General features: G+C 43.1%; 3 protein-coding genes across 9 annotated transcripts in view; 2 read left to right on the top strand and 1 right to left on the bottom strand.

Annotated features, from left to right (window-relative positions):
* The first annotated feature begins 813 nt into the window (after positions 1–813).
* On the top strand, positions 814–5839 carry LOC115110464 (retinal cone rhodopsin-sensitive cGMP 3',5'-cyclic phosphodiesterase subunit gamma-like). Of its 2 annotated transcripts, none has more exons than XM_029636153.2 (4): positions 814–913; positions 3051–3208; positions 3386–3426; positions 4958–5839. In XM_029636153.2, exons 2-4 carry the CDS (start codon positions 3063–3065, stop codon positions 5032–5034), a joined length of 264 nt encoding a protein of 87 aa, XP_029492013.1. In that variant the 5' UTR covers positions 814–913; positions 3051–3062; the 3' UTR covers positions 5035–5839. The 2 variants fall into 2 exon arrangements, with proteins under 2 accessions (XP_029492013.1, XP_029492014.1); XM_029636154.2 differs by lacking the exon at positions 814–913 and adding an exon at positions 1997–2195.
* Positions 5840–10317: 4478 nt separating this feature from the next.
* Positions 10318–16496, top strand: LOC115110465 (G-protein coupled receptor family C group 5 member D-like). The gene is made up of 4 exons (XM_029636155.2): positions 10318–10555; positions 11914–13208; positions 13502–13557; positions 14467–16496. The coding sequence occupies exons 2-4, from the start codon at positions 11984–11986 to the stop codon at positions 14563–14565; spliced, it is 1380 nt and encodes a 459-aa protein (XP_029492015.2). The 5' UTR covers positions 10318–10555; positions 11914–11983; the 3' UTR covers positions 14566–16496.
* LOC115110466 (RNA binding protein fox-1 homolog 2-like) overlaps positions 15909–20576 on the bottom strand; it is a 44603-nt gene continuing 39935 nt past the window's right edge. For 3 of the 6 annotated variants that reach the window (XM_065010178.1, XM_065010177.1, XM_065010176.1), the window contains exons 11-13: positions 19550–19641; positions 19133–19271; positions 15909–19009 (exon numbers count right to left, since the gene is read on the bottom strand). In XM_065010178.1, coding sequence (XP_064866250.1) covers positions 18965–19009; positions 19133–19271; positions 19550–19641 — 276 coding nt within the window. In that variant the 3' untranslated portion in view covers positions 15909–18964. Of the gene's footprint in view, positions 19010–19132; positions 19272–19549; positions 19642–20576 lie in introns of those variants that run through there. The other 3 variants (XM_065010180.1, XM_065010179.1, XM_065010181.1) reach the window with 2 other exon arrangements.

The raw sequence follows: 20576 nt of genomic DNA, 5'->3' as shown, positions 1-20576 counted from the left end.
ATTAACTGCAGGTCCATATTTGGCCACCTCACCATGCCAAGGTGAAGGTCAATGTCCTTGCACGTCAGAGCTCTGTGCTTAGACAGTCACGGTTAATTTACATTGACATTTTATGCATTTAGTAAATGCTCTTATCCAGAGTGACTTACAGTTAGTGCATTCATCTTAAGATAGCTAGGTGGCAAACACATATCACAGTCGTAGTAAGTACATTTCCCCATTAAATGGGCACCTTCCCATCTAATTATTCCCCATGGACATGAACATTTTTACCACATATTCAACAAGGGAAAGTAAAATACAACACTACACCCTCCCCCCATACAGAGGTTTTGATTCATGCTGCACTTCATTACTAATACAAATAGCACTGGAGAAATGAATGGGGTAAAAAGAGTTTGATGTTGTATAATGATCTTCAGTAGTGCTACACTTAAATTTTACTGTCTAGAGTATAAACTATAGGGATTTGGGAATTATCTACTGTTACAGTTTGTTGTATTTGATCTAAAACACATTTCAGAACTATGACACAGTCTTTAAAGACTGTCTTTCAAGACTCATCACCTGGACCAGGAACGCAACCACATACAGACAATGTTGACTCCTTTGACAAGCTTGACACAGGTGTGCCAAGGCTTAATTGGATAAGTTAGTTAAAAACACCATATTGACCTGCCTCACTGATGTCCCCACCCCTCTGATGTCCAGGAATGGAGGTGGGGGGAGGGTGGTGAAGGAGCTGGCTGACCTTTATGGAGACCATGTGACTGGAAACCAGGAGACTGCAGGATTAAGAATCAGGGGTATTTAAACGAAGGCCGGTTCCTTGTGTTCATTTTGCTCTTGGACTGACATGCAGCAGTAGCTCTCATTTCGAGACAGAAGCTCCTTGGAACATTTGTGAAATTAGGTGAGGCAGAGACTTTTTATGCATTTATTTATTTAACCCTTATTTCCCAGGTAAGTTGACTGAGAACACATTCTCATTTACCACAACGACCTGGGGAATAGTTACAGGGGGGGGGGGGCTCCTTATTGCTACTTTTCTTTATTATTCCTTAGAAATAATACATTATTACTACTTAATTACTTGTTGCTAAAATAGATGAATACATTAGTGCTACAGTATGAGTACACATAACTTGTAAAAGAAGTGTAAAGGAAGATTTCCAAGAGTATCAAGCAGGAACATCTAAGATTGTGATTGATTGACTCATGCAAATCTAACACCTGTAGCCATGATGCAGAATGTACATGCATATGTAATTGTAGCTCACCTGCTCAATTGAGAATTCTAGCATGATAGCAATGAGTGTGCTTTCAGATTGGGAAGTGAAATGTGGAATCCATGTGTGTGGTAGACAGAAGTCCACATAGCTACAAACGTGTGCATCTTGACTCTAAAATCATTGGCACATTAGAAGCAGCAAGTTCCAATGTCCATACTAGAGTACCATTAAGGCATGCCCAATGCATTGCTTCACACTCAGTGGTATGCTAGTGTTGATATTGGAACAGCTGAGATGTGTTTTATAATAGTGCAGTGGGAACTAGGTGGGGAAACATTTGTTCCAATCAATTGATAAATGATGTGACTGTAGAAACAGTTGACCTGCAGAAATCAAATTCTGCTCCTTTAGGGGGAAATTTGAAAACTGCAGTGCAACATCTAAAAAGTTGTAAAACAATGACAGGATTTTCAATGTGCATCCAAAGCGTCCAGTGGAAGGCAGATATCTGAGAGAGAGCAGACACCACATTCCTAGAGAGAGAGGCTAGACTTACCTGTTAGAAGCAGAGACTGAAATCACAACAACAGATGCTTTTGCACAGCTTTACAGATCTCTATCCACTCTGGATGGGCATTAGGCAGCAGCATAGGGAGAGCCAGATCTGTGATCTCATGAAGGTGCAGCATCTGTTGAGTTACATACCGTGTCCTGGTAAAGTGAGCTCCATCCACGTCATTATGTTAACAGGATTAAGGAGCTCCCAGGTTCAGGGAAGGGGGTACTCAGGAGACAGATTAGGAGGATACTGCTTAAACGGATGAAGAGGAACAGGAACAAGGACAGAGTGTGGCCTCACCTGTTGTCCAGTATAGTGTCTGAGCCACTAAAGAGATTGGTAGGCCAGCCACTGCCGATCTCAATACCATCATTTACTGACGCCCGTCCCGACATCCTTACTAAGTAAGTCATAAGGATCAACCTTTTTTTCCCTGACGACATCAAAGGCCAATGGGATCTTAAATCAGATGCACAGTAGTGAAGATTTAATTTACATTAGTGTTACAATGCTATATGCATGTATATACATTTAGTGGGGGCTAGTCAATTCAATACTTTAGTCAGGTCAAAATAATTGATAATGTAAAATCAGACATGCAAAAAGAAGATGTCCATGCTAAGAAAGGAGTGTATCCAGGGTCAAGACAATGTACCAACCCAAATGGGAAAGATGTTTTGAAAAATATATTATGGGACTGAGAAATTAAGGAGTTGATTTCCCCCCTCCCTTTGTGATCTAAGCAATTGCGTGTGACACAGAGGACATTCCTGGGATTTAAGAAGGGCAATTCATCAAATTGGGTTTTATATGGAATCAGAGATAATCTGGCTGTTTAGCCAAATCCCCCTAATCTATCCTGATTACCAGTAAGGTGGCTGGAGGGAGCCTGGCAGAGAGATAGAGATTAGCAGACAGACAGCAGTAGAGAAGAAGAGAAGGGGGGTGGACAGACCTGAAGTGAAGTTAAACTAGCCGGGATAGACGTAGAAAATGGGCGTGAGGATAATACAAAATTGAGGGAAATTATAGATTTTCTGGCCAACACTATAACAGTGCACTCTCTCTCTTTCTAATGGGATTTATTGGCTTGGAAAACATGTTGACATTACCAAAGCAAGTGAAATAAACAAAAATTAAATAAACAATCAGAAATGAAGAGTAATCATTATACTCACAAAAATGTCAAAAGAATAGAGACATTTCAAATGTTATATTATGTACAGTCTTGTAACAATCTCTGTCTCTCTCTGTGTCAGACCTCAGCAGAAATGAACACAGCTCCCCCTGCAGGAAGCGCCCTGGCAACGCCCGCCGGAACAGCTGGCCCCACCACCCCCAAGAAGGGACCCCCCAAGTTCAAGCAGAGGCAAACCCGTACATTCAAGAGCAAGGCCCCCAAGCCTGGCCAGAAAGGGTGAGAATCTCTCTCTGTCATCACACATTCACAGATACACACAAACTCCACACTCAACCGTTCCACATATTCACACGAACAAGCACTCAATTTTCTCACATTCTCAAACTTTTATAAATGCAGACAGACAAATTCTAGAATCTGTAAGATACTAACATGTTTCCTTGTCAATTGCAGATTTGGTGATGACATCCCAGGCATGGAGGGTCTTGGCACAGGTAACTTTGACATTTCATCTGCAATCATCAGTAGTCATGTTTGTTCATCTATATATTTGTATTTCTACTTTCAGTATACAGTGCCTTCAGAAAGTCTTCATACCCCTTTGAATTATCCCACATTTAGTTGTTACAGCCTGAATTCAAAATGGATTAAATAAATAAAAAATGATCACACATCTACATACAATACCCCACAATGACAAAGTGAAAACATCTTTTGAGACATTTTTGCAAATGTAATGAAAATAAGTATAAGTACATAAGTTTTCACTCCCCTGAGTCAATTACATGTTCGAATCACCTTTGGCAGCAATAACAGCTGTGAGTTTTTCTTGTTAAGTCTCAGAGTTTTGCACAATATTTTCCAATTATTCTTTTCAAAATTAAGCTCTGTCAAATTGGTTGTTGATCATTGCTAGACAACCATTTTCAAGCAGATTTAAGTCAAAACTGTAACACTTAGGAACATACACTGTCTTCTTGGTAAGCAACTCCAGTGTAAGTTATTGTCCTGATGAAATGTGAATTCATCTCCCAGTGTCTGGTGGAAGCAGACTGAACCAGGTTTTCCTCTAGGATTTTTCCTGTTCTCCATTCCGTTTCCTTTTTACCCTGTAAACTCCCCAGTCCTTAACGATTACAAGCATACCCATAACATGATGCAACAACGACTATACTTGAAAATATGGAGAGTGGTACTCAGTAATTGTTGTATTGGTTTTGCCCCAAACATAACACTTTGTATTCAGGACAAAAAGTGAACTGCTTTGCCACATTTTTTGCAGTTTTACTTTAGCGCCTTGTTGCAGACAGGATGCATGTTTTGGAATATTTTTTATTCTGTACAGAGGTCGTTCTTTTCACTCTGTCAATTAGGTTAGTATTGTGGAGTAAGTACAATGTTGTTGATCCATTGGCCTCATGGTGAAATCCCTGAGCGGTTTCCTTCCTCTCCGGCAGCTGAGTTAGGAAGGACGCCTGTATCTTTGTAAAGACTGGGTGTATTGACACACCATCCGAAGTGAAATTAATAACTTCACCATGCTCAAAGGGATACTCAATGTCTGCTTTTATTATTTTATAGGTGCCTTCTTTGTGATGAGGAATCGGAAAACCTCCCTGGTCTTTGAAGTTGAATCTGAGTTTGAAATTTACTGTTCGACTGAGGGACCATACAGATAATTTTATGTGTGGGGTACAGAGATTAAGTAGTAATTTAAAAATGATGTTAAACACTATTATTGCACACAGAGTGAGTCCATCCAAGAAAATGTATTGACTCAAGACATTTCAGATTTTAATTTTTAATTAATTAGTAAAAAAATTGAAAAACATAATTCCACTTTGACATTATGGGGTATTGTGTGTTTTAATCCATTTTCAATTCAGGCTGTAACACAACAAAATGTGGAATTCCTTCTGAAGGCACTGTATACCGACAACCAAGACAACCAACAAGTGTTCCTTGCCCTTTTTAATCAACTGGACAATCAATAGTAATTATTTCTCCCTCTCTCATTTTCTCTAGACATAGCAGTGGTCTGCCCATGGGAGGCCTACGGCGACATGGAGCTCAGTGATCTGGCCAAATATGGAATCATCTAAGACTACTGCCTCCTGCCTTCCCTTAACCTCTACGCTCTTGACCCTTTCCTTCTGTGTTAGTCTGGCGCGCCACCATAAGGCGACTGGCCATCCCCCTAAAGTCGTCTCGTCACTCCACGCTGTTCTTAAGTCTGTTGTGGTCAGGCACTGCGGCCTGAAAGACCACATACGGTAGGCAGACGGAACACTGAACTGTTTATTTGTATTATTATCATATAATAGTATTATACTGTATTTTATACAGGACATAAGAGATACTTGATGTGATACAACAAGACCACCCCCACCCCTCTCTACATTAGCCTACCTCGGCTCCCCCTTCCCTCTATCCTTTTGTAACCACTCAGATCCCGTTAGTCCCCCAATTCCTCTGTGAACCATCAACCACAGCAATGGAAGCAAGCAAAGACTAGCTATGACTAGCTTGTACTTGCTTATAGTCTACTACAGAACTGTAAATATGTCTCTGTTTCCAATGCAACTTTTACCTTCGTTTACCCTCCCTTTTTACCCCAATCTCTTTTTTTTGCATTGTGTTTTTTACTAAGGCATGCTACTGTGAACACACAGGAAACGAAAGGGATGAGACCAGGGAGGAGGGTGTGTGATGCTTTGTCATAGACTATTATGGTGAAGGCATTCCCTGTTATCCCTGTGGTGCTACAACACCGCCCCCTTCTTAGTGTACGGTATGCCACCAAACATAATATAAATATATTGATGTGTTACAAACACATTTATATGACGGAATGTGTATGTGTGATTGTATGTCCTGATAGATCCATTAAAGTTTTTATTTTCAATACTCATGTTGTCCTTTGCTCTTCTGACATCTCTGAGAAAATATGAGAAAATACAACCCCTTCCATGATGGGGTATAAAATGAAAATCTGAGTGTGTTATAATTTTCACTAACATCTGACATTCTTTTAAAGAACATTCATTAAGAACAGCAATGAACATTCATAAGCATATAATTCAACCATATTTTTTCTACATTGCTCCACCATAACATACTGTAGTTTGAAACTTTAACAAATGTACAGTACCAATCAAACGTTTGGAGACACCTACTCATTCAAGGATTTTCCTTAATTTTTTTACTATTTTCTACATTGTAGAAAAATAGTGAAGACATCAAAACGATGAAATAACACATGGAATCATGTAGTAACCCAAAAAGTGTTAAACAAATCAAAATCTATTTTATATTTGAGATTCTTCAAAGTAGCCACCCTTTGCCTTGATGACAGCTTTGCACACTGTTGGAATTCTTGCAACCAGCTTCATGAGGTAGTCACCTGGAATGCATTTAATTTAACAGGTGTGCCTAATTTGTGGAATTTCTTTCCTTCTTAATGTGTTTGAGCCAATCAGGTGTTGTGACAAGGTAGGGGTGGTATACAAAAGATAGCCCTATTTGGTAAAAGACCAAGTCCATATTATGGCAAGAACAGCTCAAATGAGCAAAGAGAAATGACAATCCATCATTACTTTAAGGCATGAAGGTCAGTCAATACGGGAAATGTCAAGAACTTTAAAAGTTTCTTCAAGTGCTGTCACAGATGTCGTCTGGAGATAGAGAGGAGGACCAAGATGCGGCGTGGTAAGTGCTCGTCTAATGGAAAAACTGAACACTACAAAACAACAAAGTGACGCTAAAGAAACACTGTGCTAACAAGCAACATAACATAGACAATCACCCACAACCCACAATGACAAAACAGGCTACCTAAATATGGTTCCCAATCAGAGACAATGACTAACACCTGCCTCTGATTTAGAACCATATCAGGCCAAACACAGAAACAGACAAACTAGACATACAACATAGAATGCCCACTCAGATCACACCCTGACCAAACAAAACATATAAACATGCAAAGTAAACTATGGTCAGGGCGTGACAGTACCCCCCCCCCCCCCCCCCCCCCCACAAGGTGCGGACTCCGGCCGCAAAACCTGAACCTATAGGGGAGGGTCTGGGTGGGCATCTGTCCGCGGTGGCAGCTCTGGCGCTGAACGTGGACCCTCCTCCACCATAGTCTTAGTCCGCTTCTATGCCCTCCTAGGAACGACGACCCTCGCCACCAACCTAGGACTGGCAACCCTACTAAAGGGCCCCATTGGACTGAGGGGCAGCTCCGGACTGAGGGGCAGCTCCGGACTGAGGGGTAGCTCAGGACTAAAGGGTAGCTCAGGACTGAAGGGTAGCTCAGGACTAAATGGCAGCTCCGGACTGAAGGGCAGCTCCGGACTGGCTGACGCCTCTGTCGGCTCCTGGCTGGCGGCTCTGGCGGCTCCTGGCTGACTGGCGTGTCAGGCGGCTCCTGGCTGACTGGCGGCTTTGGACAGGCGGGCGGCTCAGGCGGCGCAGGACAGACGGGCGGCTCAGGCGGTGCTGGACAGACGGACGGCTCAGGCGGTGCTGGACAGATGGGCGGCTCAGGCGGCGCTGAACAGGGAGCACCTGTAGGGAGGAGACACCTGGGGAGACCTCGAGGAGGCTTGGTGTAAGGAGGAGGCACCTGAACGACCAGGCTGTGGGGGAGCACTGGAGCTCTGGTGCGCAGCCTTGGCACCACTCCCCCAGTCTGGATAACTACTCTAGCCCGGACCCTCCAAAGTGCAGGCACAGATTGAACCGGGCTGTGGGTAAGCACTGGCGATCTAGTGCCTACTACGCACACCTCTCCCTTAGGCTCCACTCCCACATTTGCCCGGCATGAGCGGAGCGCAGGCATAGGACGCACTGCACCCTCCCAGCGCCCCGGAGACACAGCACGCAGACCCGGCGCAGTATACCCTGGACCGAAACGGTGTACTGGCGACCAGACATGCTCAGCAGGCACCATACGCCCTGGCTGGATGCCCACACTCGCATGACACTTTCGGGGGGCTGACTTATAGCACACCGGGCTATGGGCACATACTGGCGACACCGTGCGCTTAACCGCATAACACAGTGCCTGACCAGTAACGCACTGCTTATAAAAAGCACGAGGAGTGAGCTCAGGTCTGCTACCTGGCTTAGCCACACTTCCCGTGTGCCACCCCCCCCCCCAAAAAACATTTTTGGGGCTGCCTCTCGTACCTGTCGCGCTGCCGTGCTGCCTCCTCATATTGCCGCCGCTCAGCTTTCGCTGCCTCCAGGTCTGCTTTGGGACGGCGATATTCCCCAGCCTGTGCCCAGGGTCCTTCTCCGTTTAAAATCCCCTCCCATGTCCAGGAGTCCTGAAATTTCGGCCGCTGCTGCTGCCCGTTACCATGCCGCTTGGTCCCTTTGTGATGGGTGTTTGTTTCCGTGTGAGTGTTTGTCGCCACACGGTACTGTTTCGGTTTTCATCACATCGTTTATTGTTTTGTATTTCAGTGTTCAGTTAGTTTTTAATAAATCGTCATGAACACTTACAACGCTGCATCTTGGTCCGATCCTTACTCCTCTTCAGACGAAGAGGAAATCTGCCGTTACAAGTGCAGTCGCAAAAACCAAGCGCAATGATGAAACTGGCTCTCATGAAGACCGCCACAGGAAAGGAAGACCTAGAGTTACCTCTGCAGCAGAGGGTAAATTCATTAGAGTTAACTGCACCTCAGATTGCAGCCCCAAAAATGCTTTACAGAGTTCAAGTAACAGACACATCTCAACATCAACTGGTCAGAGGATACTGTGTGAATCACGCCTTCATGGTCAAATTGCTGCAAAGAAGCCACTAATAAAAGAGACCAATAATAAGAAGAGACTTGCTTGGGCCAAGAAACACGAGCAATTGGATACCACGAAAAAGGGGTGGAAATCTGTGCTTTTTCTGATGACTCCAAATTTGAGATTTTTGGTTGTGAGACGCAAATTAGGTGAACGGATGATTTCCGCGTGTGTGGTTCCCACCGTGAAGCATGGAGGAGGTGGTGTGATGGTGCTTTGCTGGTGACTGTGATTTATTTTGAATTCAAGGCACACTTAACCAGCATGGCTACCACAGCGTTCTGCAGCGATACGCCATCCCATCTGGTTTGCGCTTAGTGGGACTATCATTTATTTATTTTTACCCCTTTTTCGTGGTATCCAATTGTTTTTAGTAGCTACTATCTTGTCTCATCGCTACAACTCCCGTACGGGCTCGGGAGAGACGAAGGTTGAAGGTCATGCGTCCTCCGATACACAATCCAACCCAGGTTGTGTATCTGCACTGCTTCTTAACACAGCACGCATCCAACCCGGAAGTCAGCCGCGGAAACACCATGCACCTGGCAACCTTGGTTGGCGAGCATTGCGCCCGGCCCGCCACAGGAGTCGCTGGTGCGCGATGAGACAAGGATATCCCTACCGGCCAAGCCCTCCCTGTGCTTTAATATGTATTTAGTAACTCTTGATAGTCTGCTGATACTGTATATTATTTTCCTAGGTCCCTGAAGCTTATGGAAATCATATACTGTGAACAGACAAACTATCCCGGCCTTTGTGTCTGTCTCTATGAAAGCTTCAGTGTTGATCCACTCTGCTCCATTTACACACACCTTACAGAACGTCCTTGCCTGTACAGACTTGATCCCAGGAGCTCAGCACGGGCTTGTTCATACAGAGACCCATTGGAAGGCATTCTCCCTCCCTGAGGGGTATCAATGTTGTGAGGTTATGTCTAAGTGGTTACTGTTAGTCTCAGGGACAGTTAAATGAGTCAGTTGTGTTATTCAGTCTCCTCCTCGGTCATCACTATTTACTACAGCCACAAAAGAATAAACCATGTCTATTTCTACAAAAATGAGATTTTAAACCTAACCTTAATCCTAACCATAATTATGTCTAACCCTAACCTTAAATTAAAACCAAAGAGCAAATTATCCCATTTCTAGTTTGTGGTTGTAGTAACTAGTGGAAACCCTCCCCCTAACCTCTGACCTCTCTCTGTAACATAGCAACCAGCAGTGTGATTATTTATGATGACCTGGCATTCAAATCTGGGCCTATGCATATAATTTCCAATCACGTGGTCAACTCTCATAGCTAGATGTTCAACGTTAGCATGTCCTTGATACTGTATGTGTGTGCATGTGCGTGCTTGCGTGCGTGTGTGTGTGTGTGCGTGTGTCAATGTGTATCAGTGCCTGTTCCATAGCGTCCAGGGATTCGAGCCCCACCTATACTTTGCTGTTTTGTGAGATACACTAAGAAAAAGAGAGTGAGAGGAGGGGAAGTAAAGGGTGGGTCAGTCCAAACTTCTCTCCTATCGCTTCACCACTAGATGTAAATGTGGGTGATGTGAATAAAATCATCATCTTTCATTTCCAAAAGAATTTACTCCCTCTCTCATTCCTCTCTTCCTGCTTTCCCTCCCTCCCTCTTGCACTGCCTGTAAATGATATGGGAACATCCTTGAGTTAGGAGGCACGTTCATACATAGATGACTGTCTACTGATGCATCAGCTGAGAGTTTATTGCAAATCTCAAGTGGAACTACAAGTAGGATCAGAAATAACCACCGACCACAGAGGTGGAGGCACTGAAGCCTCGGGATAAAGGGTAAATAATTCATGTTACTCATCTTTGCTAGTTTGAAAGTAGCCATTTGTTTGCCGCCTGTTTTGCCACAGGAAGAGTTTGTTGTTTTACAGTAAAAATGTTGCCCACAAGATTGAAAGTAAACAGTTGAAGCAGCGATTCCGTCAAGTCTCCTGTTGTTGGATGACAATTAATCATTATTCTTTAGACTGTTGTTACTGTCAACCAATTCAACGACCCAATCAATTGAAAAACATTCAAAACAATTGTTTTATTAAATATGTGTTTGTGTTATATAACAAATTACCAACCACATAAACATGTTCCTGAAATAATCGGTAAAGATAGTTGATAGAGATGTTTTAGTGACTTTTAGAGGTTTCATCTCCTGCCCTCTGTAGAAAACAGAGTTATCCTTAAGGGTTAAATAAAGGGGCCAGGGCCATATTTACCCAGCGATAAGCATATTAAATGTCATATTTGAATCTCTGACACTGAAACAAGGGCTCTGTTATGAACTAGAGGAAGTGACAATCAACTATCAGGAGGGTATATCTCTGGCTTCTCCCCCCCCCTGCATTTGTATTTCGCTGTCACGCTCACTCCCTATTTCCCTCTTTCCTGGTTTCACACGGCTTTATGAGTTCATGTAGTCTATATTTTTACTCTGTGTAGAGCAGGGATGGGCAATGGGATGTCCCAATTTGTTGGGGTTTCAATTTACTGCTGCGAGTTAAAATAGTGGAATATACAAGGTGCAATTTCGAAATGTGGTTGTGCATCAGCAGTTATTCTCTTGTCATGTAAAGCACTGATAGTCAGTCAATTAGCCCATGTCAGATAACATTTTTTAGATCCCTAAGTTAGTTTTGCAGCCAGCTATCTAAACTGTCCTGTATAAAATACAGTATAATACTATGATTATGTTAGTCACTCAGATATAATAATTTCTCTCCACCCTACGGCAAAATGTGTAGAATTGCAGGAAATGATCTGTAAAACAATGTGGGTACGCAGACCCGCGAGCAACTGCAGCACCTCATGATGAGTTCAGATTTTCTGTGGCCCCGACTCCCTCCAAGCCCATCTCTGATGTAGAGTATCTAGAACCAATTCCCAATGAAATAACTCCTAATTCCTCTGTTCTTACCGTGTACACAAAGTTATTTCCCTGTCCTGGCATGTCTGGCTACTCACTCTCTCTCTCTCTCTCTCTCTCTCTCTCTCTCCTGGGTGTTACAATCCCTTAGCACTCTCTCTCTCTGATCTTTATTAAAAAGCACCTTAATTGATTTCATTGTCCTAAATACCGCGATGCTCTATAAATAAAGATATTCAGAGTCAAAAATACATGCTCTCATGGATGCTACTTTTTCCAGGTAGCAAAGGCCCATCTGAGCAGGGAGTATACCATCAAAACAGAAAACCAGAGAGGAAGGACACAACAACATGCAGACAAAGCAAAACAAAAGGATGGTCTTTCCATTCCAGACACACAAATCTCTTTTTCTCATCCTACTATTCAATATCCCACTTCCCAGCACATGTCAGACCACACTGAATGCTGGCACCCTCAACCAAACCATCCATCCCAGTGCTGCCACTAGCTCTAATGCTATCCCCAATACCAACACTAACAATCCCACTGTAAAATCCACTATCAACCAAGGCACCACTTCCTTCCTCCAGCGCAACTCTTCCTCAAACTTCACTTCCCAGGATGCAATCCTGGGGTGTGGGGCGGATCTGGACCCCGTGTACTCCTACCTGTGTGACCGTCAGGCGGCGTGGGGTATCGTAGTGGAGAGCCTGGCCTCACTGGGTTTTGTGGTCAGTTCAGGGCTGCTGGTGGGGCTGCTGTTCTGGACCCTGTGGATGTGTGTGTCGTCCCGCCAGCGCAGGGGCATCGGGGGGAGCGTAGCCTCCATGGCTCTGTTCCTGCTCAGCACAGCGGGGGTCTTTGCCCTGACCTTTGCCTTTGTCATCCGCCTCACCAACCAGACATGCCCCACGCGCCTCTTCCTGTTCGGGGTGCTGTTCTCCCTGGCTTTCTCCTGCCTGCTGGCTCGCTGCCTGGCCCTGCTGGGCTTCTCTGTGGCCCGAGGCTGGGGGGAGGCTGGGGTGGCCCTGGCCCTCTTCACCCTCCAGGTGGTCATCGCTACAGAGTGGCTGATAATCGTGCTGCTGCGGGACGGCCATCCCTGCCAGTACTTCCAGGGGGAGTATGTCATGTTGCTCATCTACGTGCTGGTTCTGCTGGCCGCTGGCCTGGTCCTCTCCCTGTGCTGCCTCTGCCGCTCCTGTCTCACCTACAGCTATAGCTACAGCGGAGGCAGCCGCCGACAGAGCCAGGTCCAGGCCACGCTGCTCTGCCTCACCCTGCTGCTGTCTGCTGCCATCTGGGTGGTGTGGATCGCCCTGCTGACCCGGGGTAACATGGAGATGGGCCGGCGGCCGCAGTGGGATGACCCGGTGCTGAGTATAGCCCTGGTGGCCAACGGCTGGGTCCTACTGCTGGGTCACGGACTAGCCCAAGTGGTTCTCCTCTGCAGGTGGGAGGCCAGCTCAAAGGAGGGCCCCCTAGACTTTGGCGGATGGACCAGTCCCAACGCCAACCTGCCAGGGCTGGGGAGCCCGAAAGAAGGGAGGGAGAACAGAAGCTTTGAGAACGACGGTGAGGAACGGATAAGTGAGAAACAGTAGCACTGGAAAGGAGTAAAGCAGGGAAAAGTACTGTACTGCATGTCTACGTTTAGTTAATCGGCAACATAACATTAGAAACACAGAAAATGGACTGGTGGTACAGTACTAATAAGTTAGCATGGAAGAGCTACATTATACAGTATATGGACTCACTCCAATGAATAAAATATGACATATGAGGTTAATTACACAATCTGTCACTTTAATACTCACTGTATGGAATCTGCAGATAATTGAGTCATTGTATTGTGTTCTCTTCCCCAGGCAGAAAACAAGACCCCGTTTTCCAATCACCATATGAGTCTGGATTCTCAATGACAGTGAGTAGGCGTCAAAATGGCTCTGGGCTTACTGGGTGATTAATAGGAACGAGAATCAGCATGTTGTAATAAAGAATAACTAACAAAAATGCACGCTTAATCCAGTATAAAATAATGTATAGAATTGTATTATACAAGAGTCAAAATTCACAAATTCTACAGCACAAGTGTAGAGTCGTGTCTTAAGTGTAAAACTAACAATCAATATTCGATGCCTTCTGGGAATGCTATTAAATCCAGAAGTTGTGGGCGGAGCTAGAAAGTTTGCGGTCTGAAGTATTACAATGTAAATGTACTTTTAATCCGTCTGTCTGCATATTTCAAGACATGGCACATGGGGGTGTAGTGAGATACACGGTGGTTTGGATGATTCTCTTACAAAAACTGAACAACATACGCACATCCAGGTACTTTACGTGGATGCCTGATGAAAACTTGTCGAAACGTTGTTATAAATAAATAGCACCTGGGAGCGTGAGCAGCAGTGTGCGGCATTTTCCTTTCTGTTTTCCATGGACAATTCTCTTCTCATCACTCATCTTGAAAAAACGTTTACTAAAAATGTGGAAATCAATCAATTCACCATCATTAACACAATGGAAAAGTATATTTATTATTTCAACATTGAAAACACGTGGGCTACGGAGAGAAAGAAAATGGTGTCGTTTCAGGCCATGTGGAGGAAAGTGATGCGGGCGCTGGAGATGGGGTTGTGTGCTCGTGGGTCTGGGCAGGTGTAATGTAGTTGATGTTTGAATGATGTTGTCATTCGTATGTTTATGTTGTGTATTGTTCATAAAAGATAAATAACATCTTACAAAAGAATATGACCCTTGCCATTACAAGCCATGTATATGTAATGCTGAACAACTAATTGACATGATTTACTACACTATGTTTGTGTTTCAGGAAATAGATCCTGACAAAGATTACTCCATCCCTCGTCCTCAGACCACCAACATCAGCGAGCCCTATGATGTATACTATGGACACAGCCTGTCTGATTAAGATCACATTGCTTTTCATGTACACACACCCACACACAAAGACAAAGACAGAAAAAAACAAAAACGTTACACATATTAGCAGATGCTATTGCGGGTGTATGCGACTAATACAATTTGATTTATACACGCACTCTCACATGGCCCAGAAATGTTTTGGAAGTTCAGCTACAAATGTATATTTCTTGAATAGAACCTGCATTGCAACATGATTCCCATAATTACGTGACTAAGGCCCCAATTGATTAATTTAATGTTTCTTTACTCAGGCTGGATCCAGATAGAATGAAGTTACTGAATCTGAACTAATGTGACAAGAGTCTTTTTGCAACATGCTGCTTGAAAACACCAGAGACAGTGTCTAATAGTCTCAGGCAGGAGGCGTGAATGTGTCTGTATCAGGGTGCCAAACTGCAGGGATGGGCAGGGGCAGCGCCAGGCATGTGTGAAGGAGAGGAGAGAAAGGACCTGGCAGCGATAAAATAGACCCTTGTCATCATGTCTTAACATCTTACGTAAAGGTGGATGCCATTGGGTTTTTTTTACATCCCACTTTAGAAATGCATGTTTAAATCAATGTTATGCATATTGTGCCGTTTGAAAAAGTGTTATTCAAATGGAATGTTAAAATGTATATTTGTTAGGCATATCTAACAGCAGAGGGCTGATTCATTCTCACAAAAAGAAGCACAAGCTAGACTGAGTGGTACTACGGTTTTCACCACTAGGTGACACTGTACAAGATGTGAATTATTGTTGGTGGGATTCAATTTACCTCAATGTTCATACCATTATTGAGCCACCCATTTCCCCATGCAAATAGCAGTTTACTGATATCAATGATAGATCTGTAGCGCTCTAGGAATAACATGAGAGCAATATAACTTTCTACTCTGCCTGCCTATAGCCATCATGGTCATCTCATAGTGGGTGAGTCAGTCGGGTCAATACCTCAATAATTCAGTGGATCCATGTGCTTTATTGTGTCACTGATCAAACAGCCCTCAATGTAATCCTTTCAATTAGTCCTACTTCAATCACCTGGAAGTGCATGTCATCAAATTGGCAATTAGCCTCTTGTGCATTAGAGCAATTAACAGGGATATGAGATTTCCTCCAAACTCAACCCAGACATTCACATGAACTTTAGATGCAATGCGAGATTGGTTAGAGAAAATGAGCTACTTTAGAGTTTAAGTTGGCATAGTTGCCACCAGCTCTACTACTAGTGAACAATAGGTATGGCCTGTGTGGCCATTCCATACCCTATGATTACATACAAATAATCAAAGGCAACAAAATCTACCAAGCATTTTACCCAAATAAGTAGTTGAGAAAAGAAGAGTATAAAAACCAAACCGTTTATTATGTACATTCAATAACAATGACAGGAAATAGAAGGCAAACATGAAGATGGAAAAAAATGAAGAGAAATACACAAGCCACTTGAAGGAAATAAAAAAAATATCACTTGGATCAATGAGCTTAGCAATGCACATGTGAAAACAAAAAAGTCACATGCAATTCCAACTCATGAAATCCCTGTCCAACAACTCCCACTAGGTTGACTTCAGCACAGTGCAGGGGTAAGTCAGACACACATCTGAGTCTAAGGTGATCACAGCAGCCGTGAGCGGGCACATGGGAGTCTCCACTGCTGGGTAACAAGTGGAAGGTTATGGAGGGATGGTCAGTTGCTGTGCCATAGAGCAGTCTGTGCTGAACTGCTGTGTGCATGGTGGGACAACATCATTGGTTACTTAACATACTTCAAAGGAAAAAACTGCAGGGGTTAAACATTCCAAATTAAAATTGAACTAAGAGATATAAACTGGTAATTCAAATGATACCATGACCACAGAAGAACATAGATAACACAGGCATAAACTTAAAACAGGCAGTATTTTACATATCATTATCCCCCCCCCCCCCCCAACTAGAAACAAACTCAAGTGGACTATGTTGAAACCCCTCTCGATCCTGACTTCATATTTCACATAGCCTCCTTTCCATAGAAATTGTTTTGATTCATGCAACAAATGAAATGACATTTGACCCTGTCCTTCTCACAGAAACATGCATACTGATACTTTTAATACTTTTTAAGAGAAGTTCAAAATTCTTATTGTTATGATATCATGGCATAAATACTCCACAGAATAACTAATGTGGCTGTATGCATCCCTGCCGGCCTGATAAAACAGCTATTAACATGGTAATCATCATGTCAACAGGTGGTTTGTGGCTCAGCTCTTTACCTGGGTCCTCCACCCTACAACTGTTCCTGAACTACACACTCACTCCCAACTGGAAAAAGGAGGCATGTGGGGCTCTTTAAAATGGTGTGGAACAGAACACTTTGTTTCACCATCACACTCACTCTAGTCTGACATTTATTCTCTATCAAAATGCCAAACTCTCCTCTCAAGTCTACTGTGGACTCCTAAATGTTATATTTAAGGCAGTGTAAAATGTTGGGTTATCATCTGCCTGGGACCACTTCATCAAAACCCCTCGGCACATTCAGCAGCCCTGTTTTAAAAGACCAACTTTGCCAGTTCCCAAATGTATTTTGGGGATTTTAAGTTTATTAATCTGTTGCTATAAAATGATGTAAATAAATTCATGTTTGCCCCCATCTTCCCTCTCCACTTCTCAGATAACATGTTCTAGGACACGGTGCTTTTAAAACACCACCATCAGCAAACTGAAAGGGAGCACTTTGAACCCACCATAAAATAGAAAAACAGCTAAAATAACAGCAAGAACAATCAGAAAAAGTATAATAAATGTGTACACTTGACCAACAAATGTGCTTTTAGAGAATCTTTGGATCCAAAAGACAAACAATAGCAATAACATATTCAGAGTATATGGAGATACATAATAGGTCAAAGACTATTTATATATTTTTGTTGGCCACTTCCTGTACCTTAAAGTAGCATTGAGGCAGTGACTTTAATACATACTGGACTAGAACATTCCCAAAGACTTAGGAGGGAGGAAGATTGCATTGGGTGAACATTACGTTGTTTCACTTCCCGCGTGTCTGTATTTGTGTCAATTTGACAGAAAATATATATTAAAAATGGTGAAACCAAAAGTAACATCAACTTGTAGTGTTTGTAACTCTCATATGTTTCCTACCATCTGGTTTGTTCCCTCAAACCCCTAATCCCCTTATCTGTAAATAGCTGGGTCCAGCTTGCATGACTGGTTTCTACAGCATGTTAGCTATGCCCAGACACTTTCAATGTTTTTACCCCGTTCAGTCACCATTCTGATGCTACACCTGGAATGTCATATAGTCTAGTAAAGAGAACATGTATAAGGAGTTGTGTTGTACAATATTTTCAAAAGGAAAAATGAAGATAATGTAGGTATATGATAGTAAGGATACATGATACAGATCAAAAGACGTGTCATTATAGTTTCAACTACAGTAAGAATCATAATCATAATACTTAGACCAGCAATAGCAGTATTAATCAACTGGAAAATGATGATGATAGTGGATGTAATTTCATTGCATCCACATTATATAACAATAATCATTTTAAGCAATGCTTTTTCATAGACAATTATAGAAAAGAAAAACGGAGGTAATGCAGAACAAAAACAAGTAATTTTGTTTCTTTTTCCTTGTCATTTCACACCATTTATCTTTTTTTGTCCTTTACAGTTGGGTTGGTGGTGTAATGTAATGTAATGGTAGACTGTTTGGATTTCTCTAATCATTTTCAGAGCAACAGCTGTTCCCTAGATTTAACTGCGTTGTCGCTCAGCTTTTGTAGTTCAGATGATGGACTTTTTGCTACTTTTGCTTTTCTTCGTGCCATTCACCTTTTTGTTGAACAGGTTCTTTAAAAAAACAGCTTGGATGTGCTCATTGTTTAACTGATGGGATTCCTCCACTGGGCAGTTTTTTTTGTCAATGTAGTGTTTCGTATAAAGGACCTAAGATTTTAGGCTAGTGATGGCCTACTTTTAGGTCGTATTAACACATTGAGCTGTGTACATATGTGTGCATTTTACATTTGAGTATTATTACCACAGACTATTAGGAGCAAAGGTTTGTAGTGATGTAGTGTAAAAAGTTACTGGTGGGCAGCAATTTCTCCATTCATGTCCAATAGTGTTTTTTATGGAACCATTCTTGTTCTTCCCACAGTTGTCTTCAGTTATTGTTGCCAGTCTTGAAATTCACAGGCAGTTTTCATTCGTTCATTACTATGTCACTGAGTGTGACCGTTGAAGCAAGCCGAGTTACAGTTGAGTTTATCTTGAGTGGATGACCTTTTTCCAAAACACATGGGTTAATACTACCACCCGTAGAAAATGGAGGGGAGCTCTTTCCAAATGAAGAGGTTCAGAAATGTGGAATTCCATGGTGCGAGTGCTGTTTAGTACGGCGCAAACCTACTGTATCCAGCCCGATATAAACTAGCCTGGAGGAGAGAGAAAGGGAGAGAGATAAAGAGAAATTAGAAATAAGGAAAGGAAGATGTAGCTGTTTTTAAACAACAGACAGCAGTGAAAAAGATGTGTGAGAAGTAAATAACTACATTTACATAAAGTGAAGATAACTCAGTTTCCAGCCTGTTGTTGTAGTGTTGCGGCTGGGGGGCTCTTACCATGGCACCGACTCCATAGGCAGCTGCAGCAGGACCTAGAGCGTGGTAGGGATCTGTAGTGTACACTCGCCCATAACTGTCCCAGAGGAATACCAACACATATGTATTTCAGCTGCACATAGTTACAGTGAGAATAAAACACACACCTTGCACTGACTCATAGATAGGCTGAGATACTACAAATCACAAAACAAAAGACTTGTAAAGATCAAGTGTATCATAAATACCCACCAAAACTAAATAATATCTACTGTGAGTCATAGCCTAGCATGTTATTGTGTAAAAGTCTGGCCACCTTATTGCATTTCGAGGCTGCTGCTTTCTGAGTCCTCAGACGATCCTCCTTATTCTTACCTGTCACTGTAAGCAGCAGCTGCCGCGGCAGCAGTTGCCCCGGTTACAGCAGTAGGCTGAGCAAAGCGATAGGCAGCGGCAGGATAGCCTCCCTGGGAGACAGAGGGACAAATGGAGGTTATTACCATGGTACAGCTGAGGTAGACAGGATCATTACCGAGGCAGAGTTGTGTAAGTGCAGGGTGAGTTAAAGAATCACAGTACAACAAGTTTAGAACATTTGTGGTTAAAGATTGAAGTATTAACAAATGTAAAAACAAAACATAATTATTACAGTGGAGGTTGTTGACAATCGTCAATAATGCAGCATATCAAAGATTAAGAATTATAGAGAAAGATAAGTAACATTTACACGAACCACCCATATTATCGTTGTGATCTCTCATATGCATATAAGACAGAGAGAGAGAGGGGGAAAATAGAGATGCCACACTCACACACACTCACAGTGTCACCTCCTGGCATTGAGACAGCATGCTTGCCCCGATTCAATGCAAATCTATTTGAACACACCACTGCATTTGGACCTAATCATACAGAACACAACCCCGAGCATTCCCCTGGAAACCTGCAGTACAACTAGTGACAGGACAGAGGGAGGGGGGCTGTGAGAGAAGGTAAGGGGGAGAGAGAAAAGGTAGACCTATGCCTGTAGAGCATGCAGACGTGGATCAGCATGCTTCGGAGAAGAGTCCAGACCGGGAAGGGGTTGGGGACAGGCTTTAGTAATAAGAAACCGTGTTCTCCTCGTCTTTATTTTCAGCCCCACAGGGCACTGCTGCTACACAGATAGAGTATCTTCCAGCTCATCTCTGTACCTGTTCCAGCTATAGATGTTACTCAGCATAACGGATGTGGTAACTGCCAATCATAAGAAATGGTGCTGGGAACATTGGTGTTTGTATGAAATAAGAGGCTCTCTGCCAGTGACTTCAAGACAAATACAACTGCCGCCTTTCATGTTCTCTCTGCCAGCAGTCTACCTTTCAGGGACCAGGTTCTCTTTGAACAAACTGGCAAAAACACA

The sequence above is a fragment of the Oncorhynchus nerka genome, linkage group LG26, assembly GCF_034236695.1.
Source record: "Oncorhynchus nerka isolate Pitt River linkage group LG26, Oner_Uvic_2.0, whole genome shotgun sequence".
NCBI classification, from domain to species: Eukaryota; Metazoa; Chordata; class Actinopteri; order Salmoniformes; family Salmonidae; genus Oncorhynchus; species Oncorhynchus nerka.
This window is presented reverse-complemented; position numbering and strand designations above follow the sequence as displayed.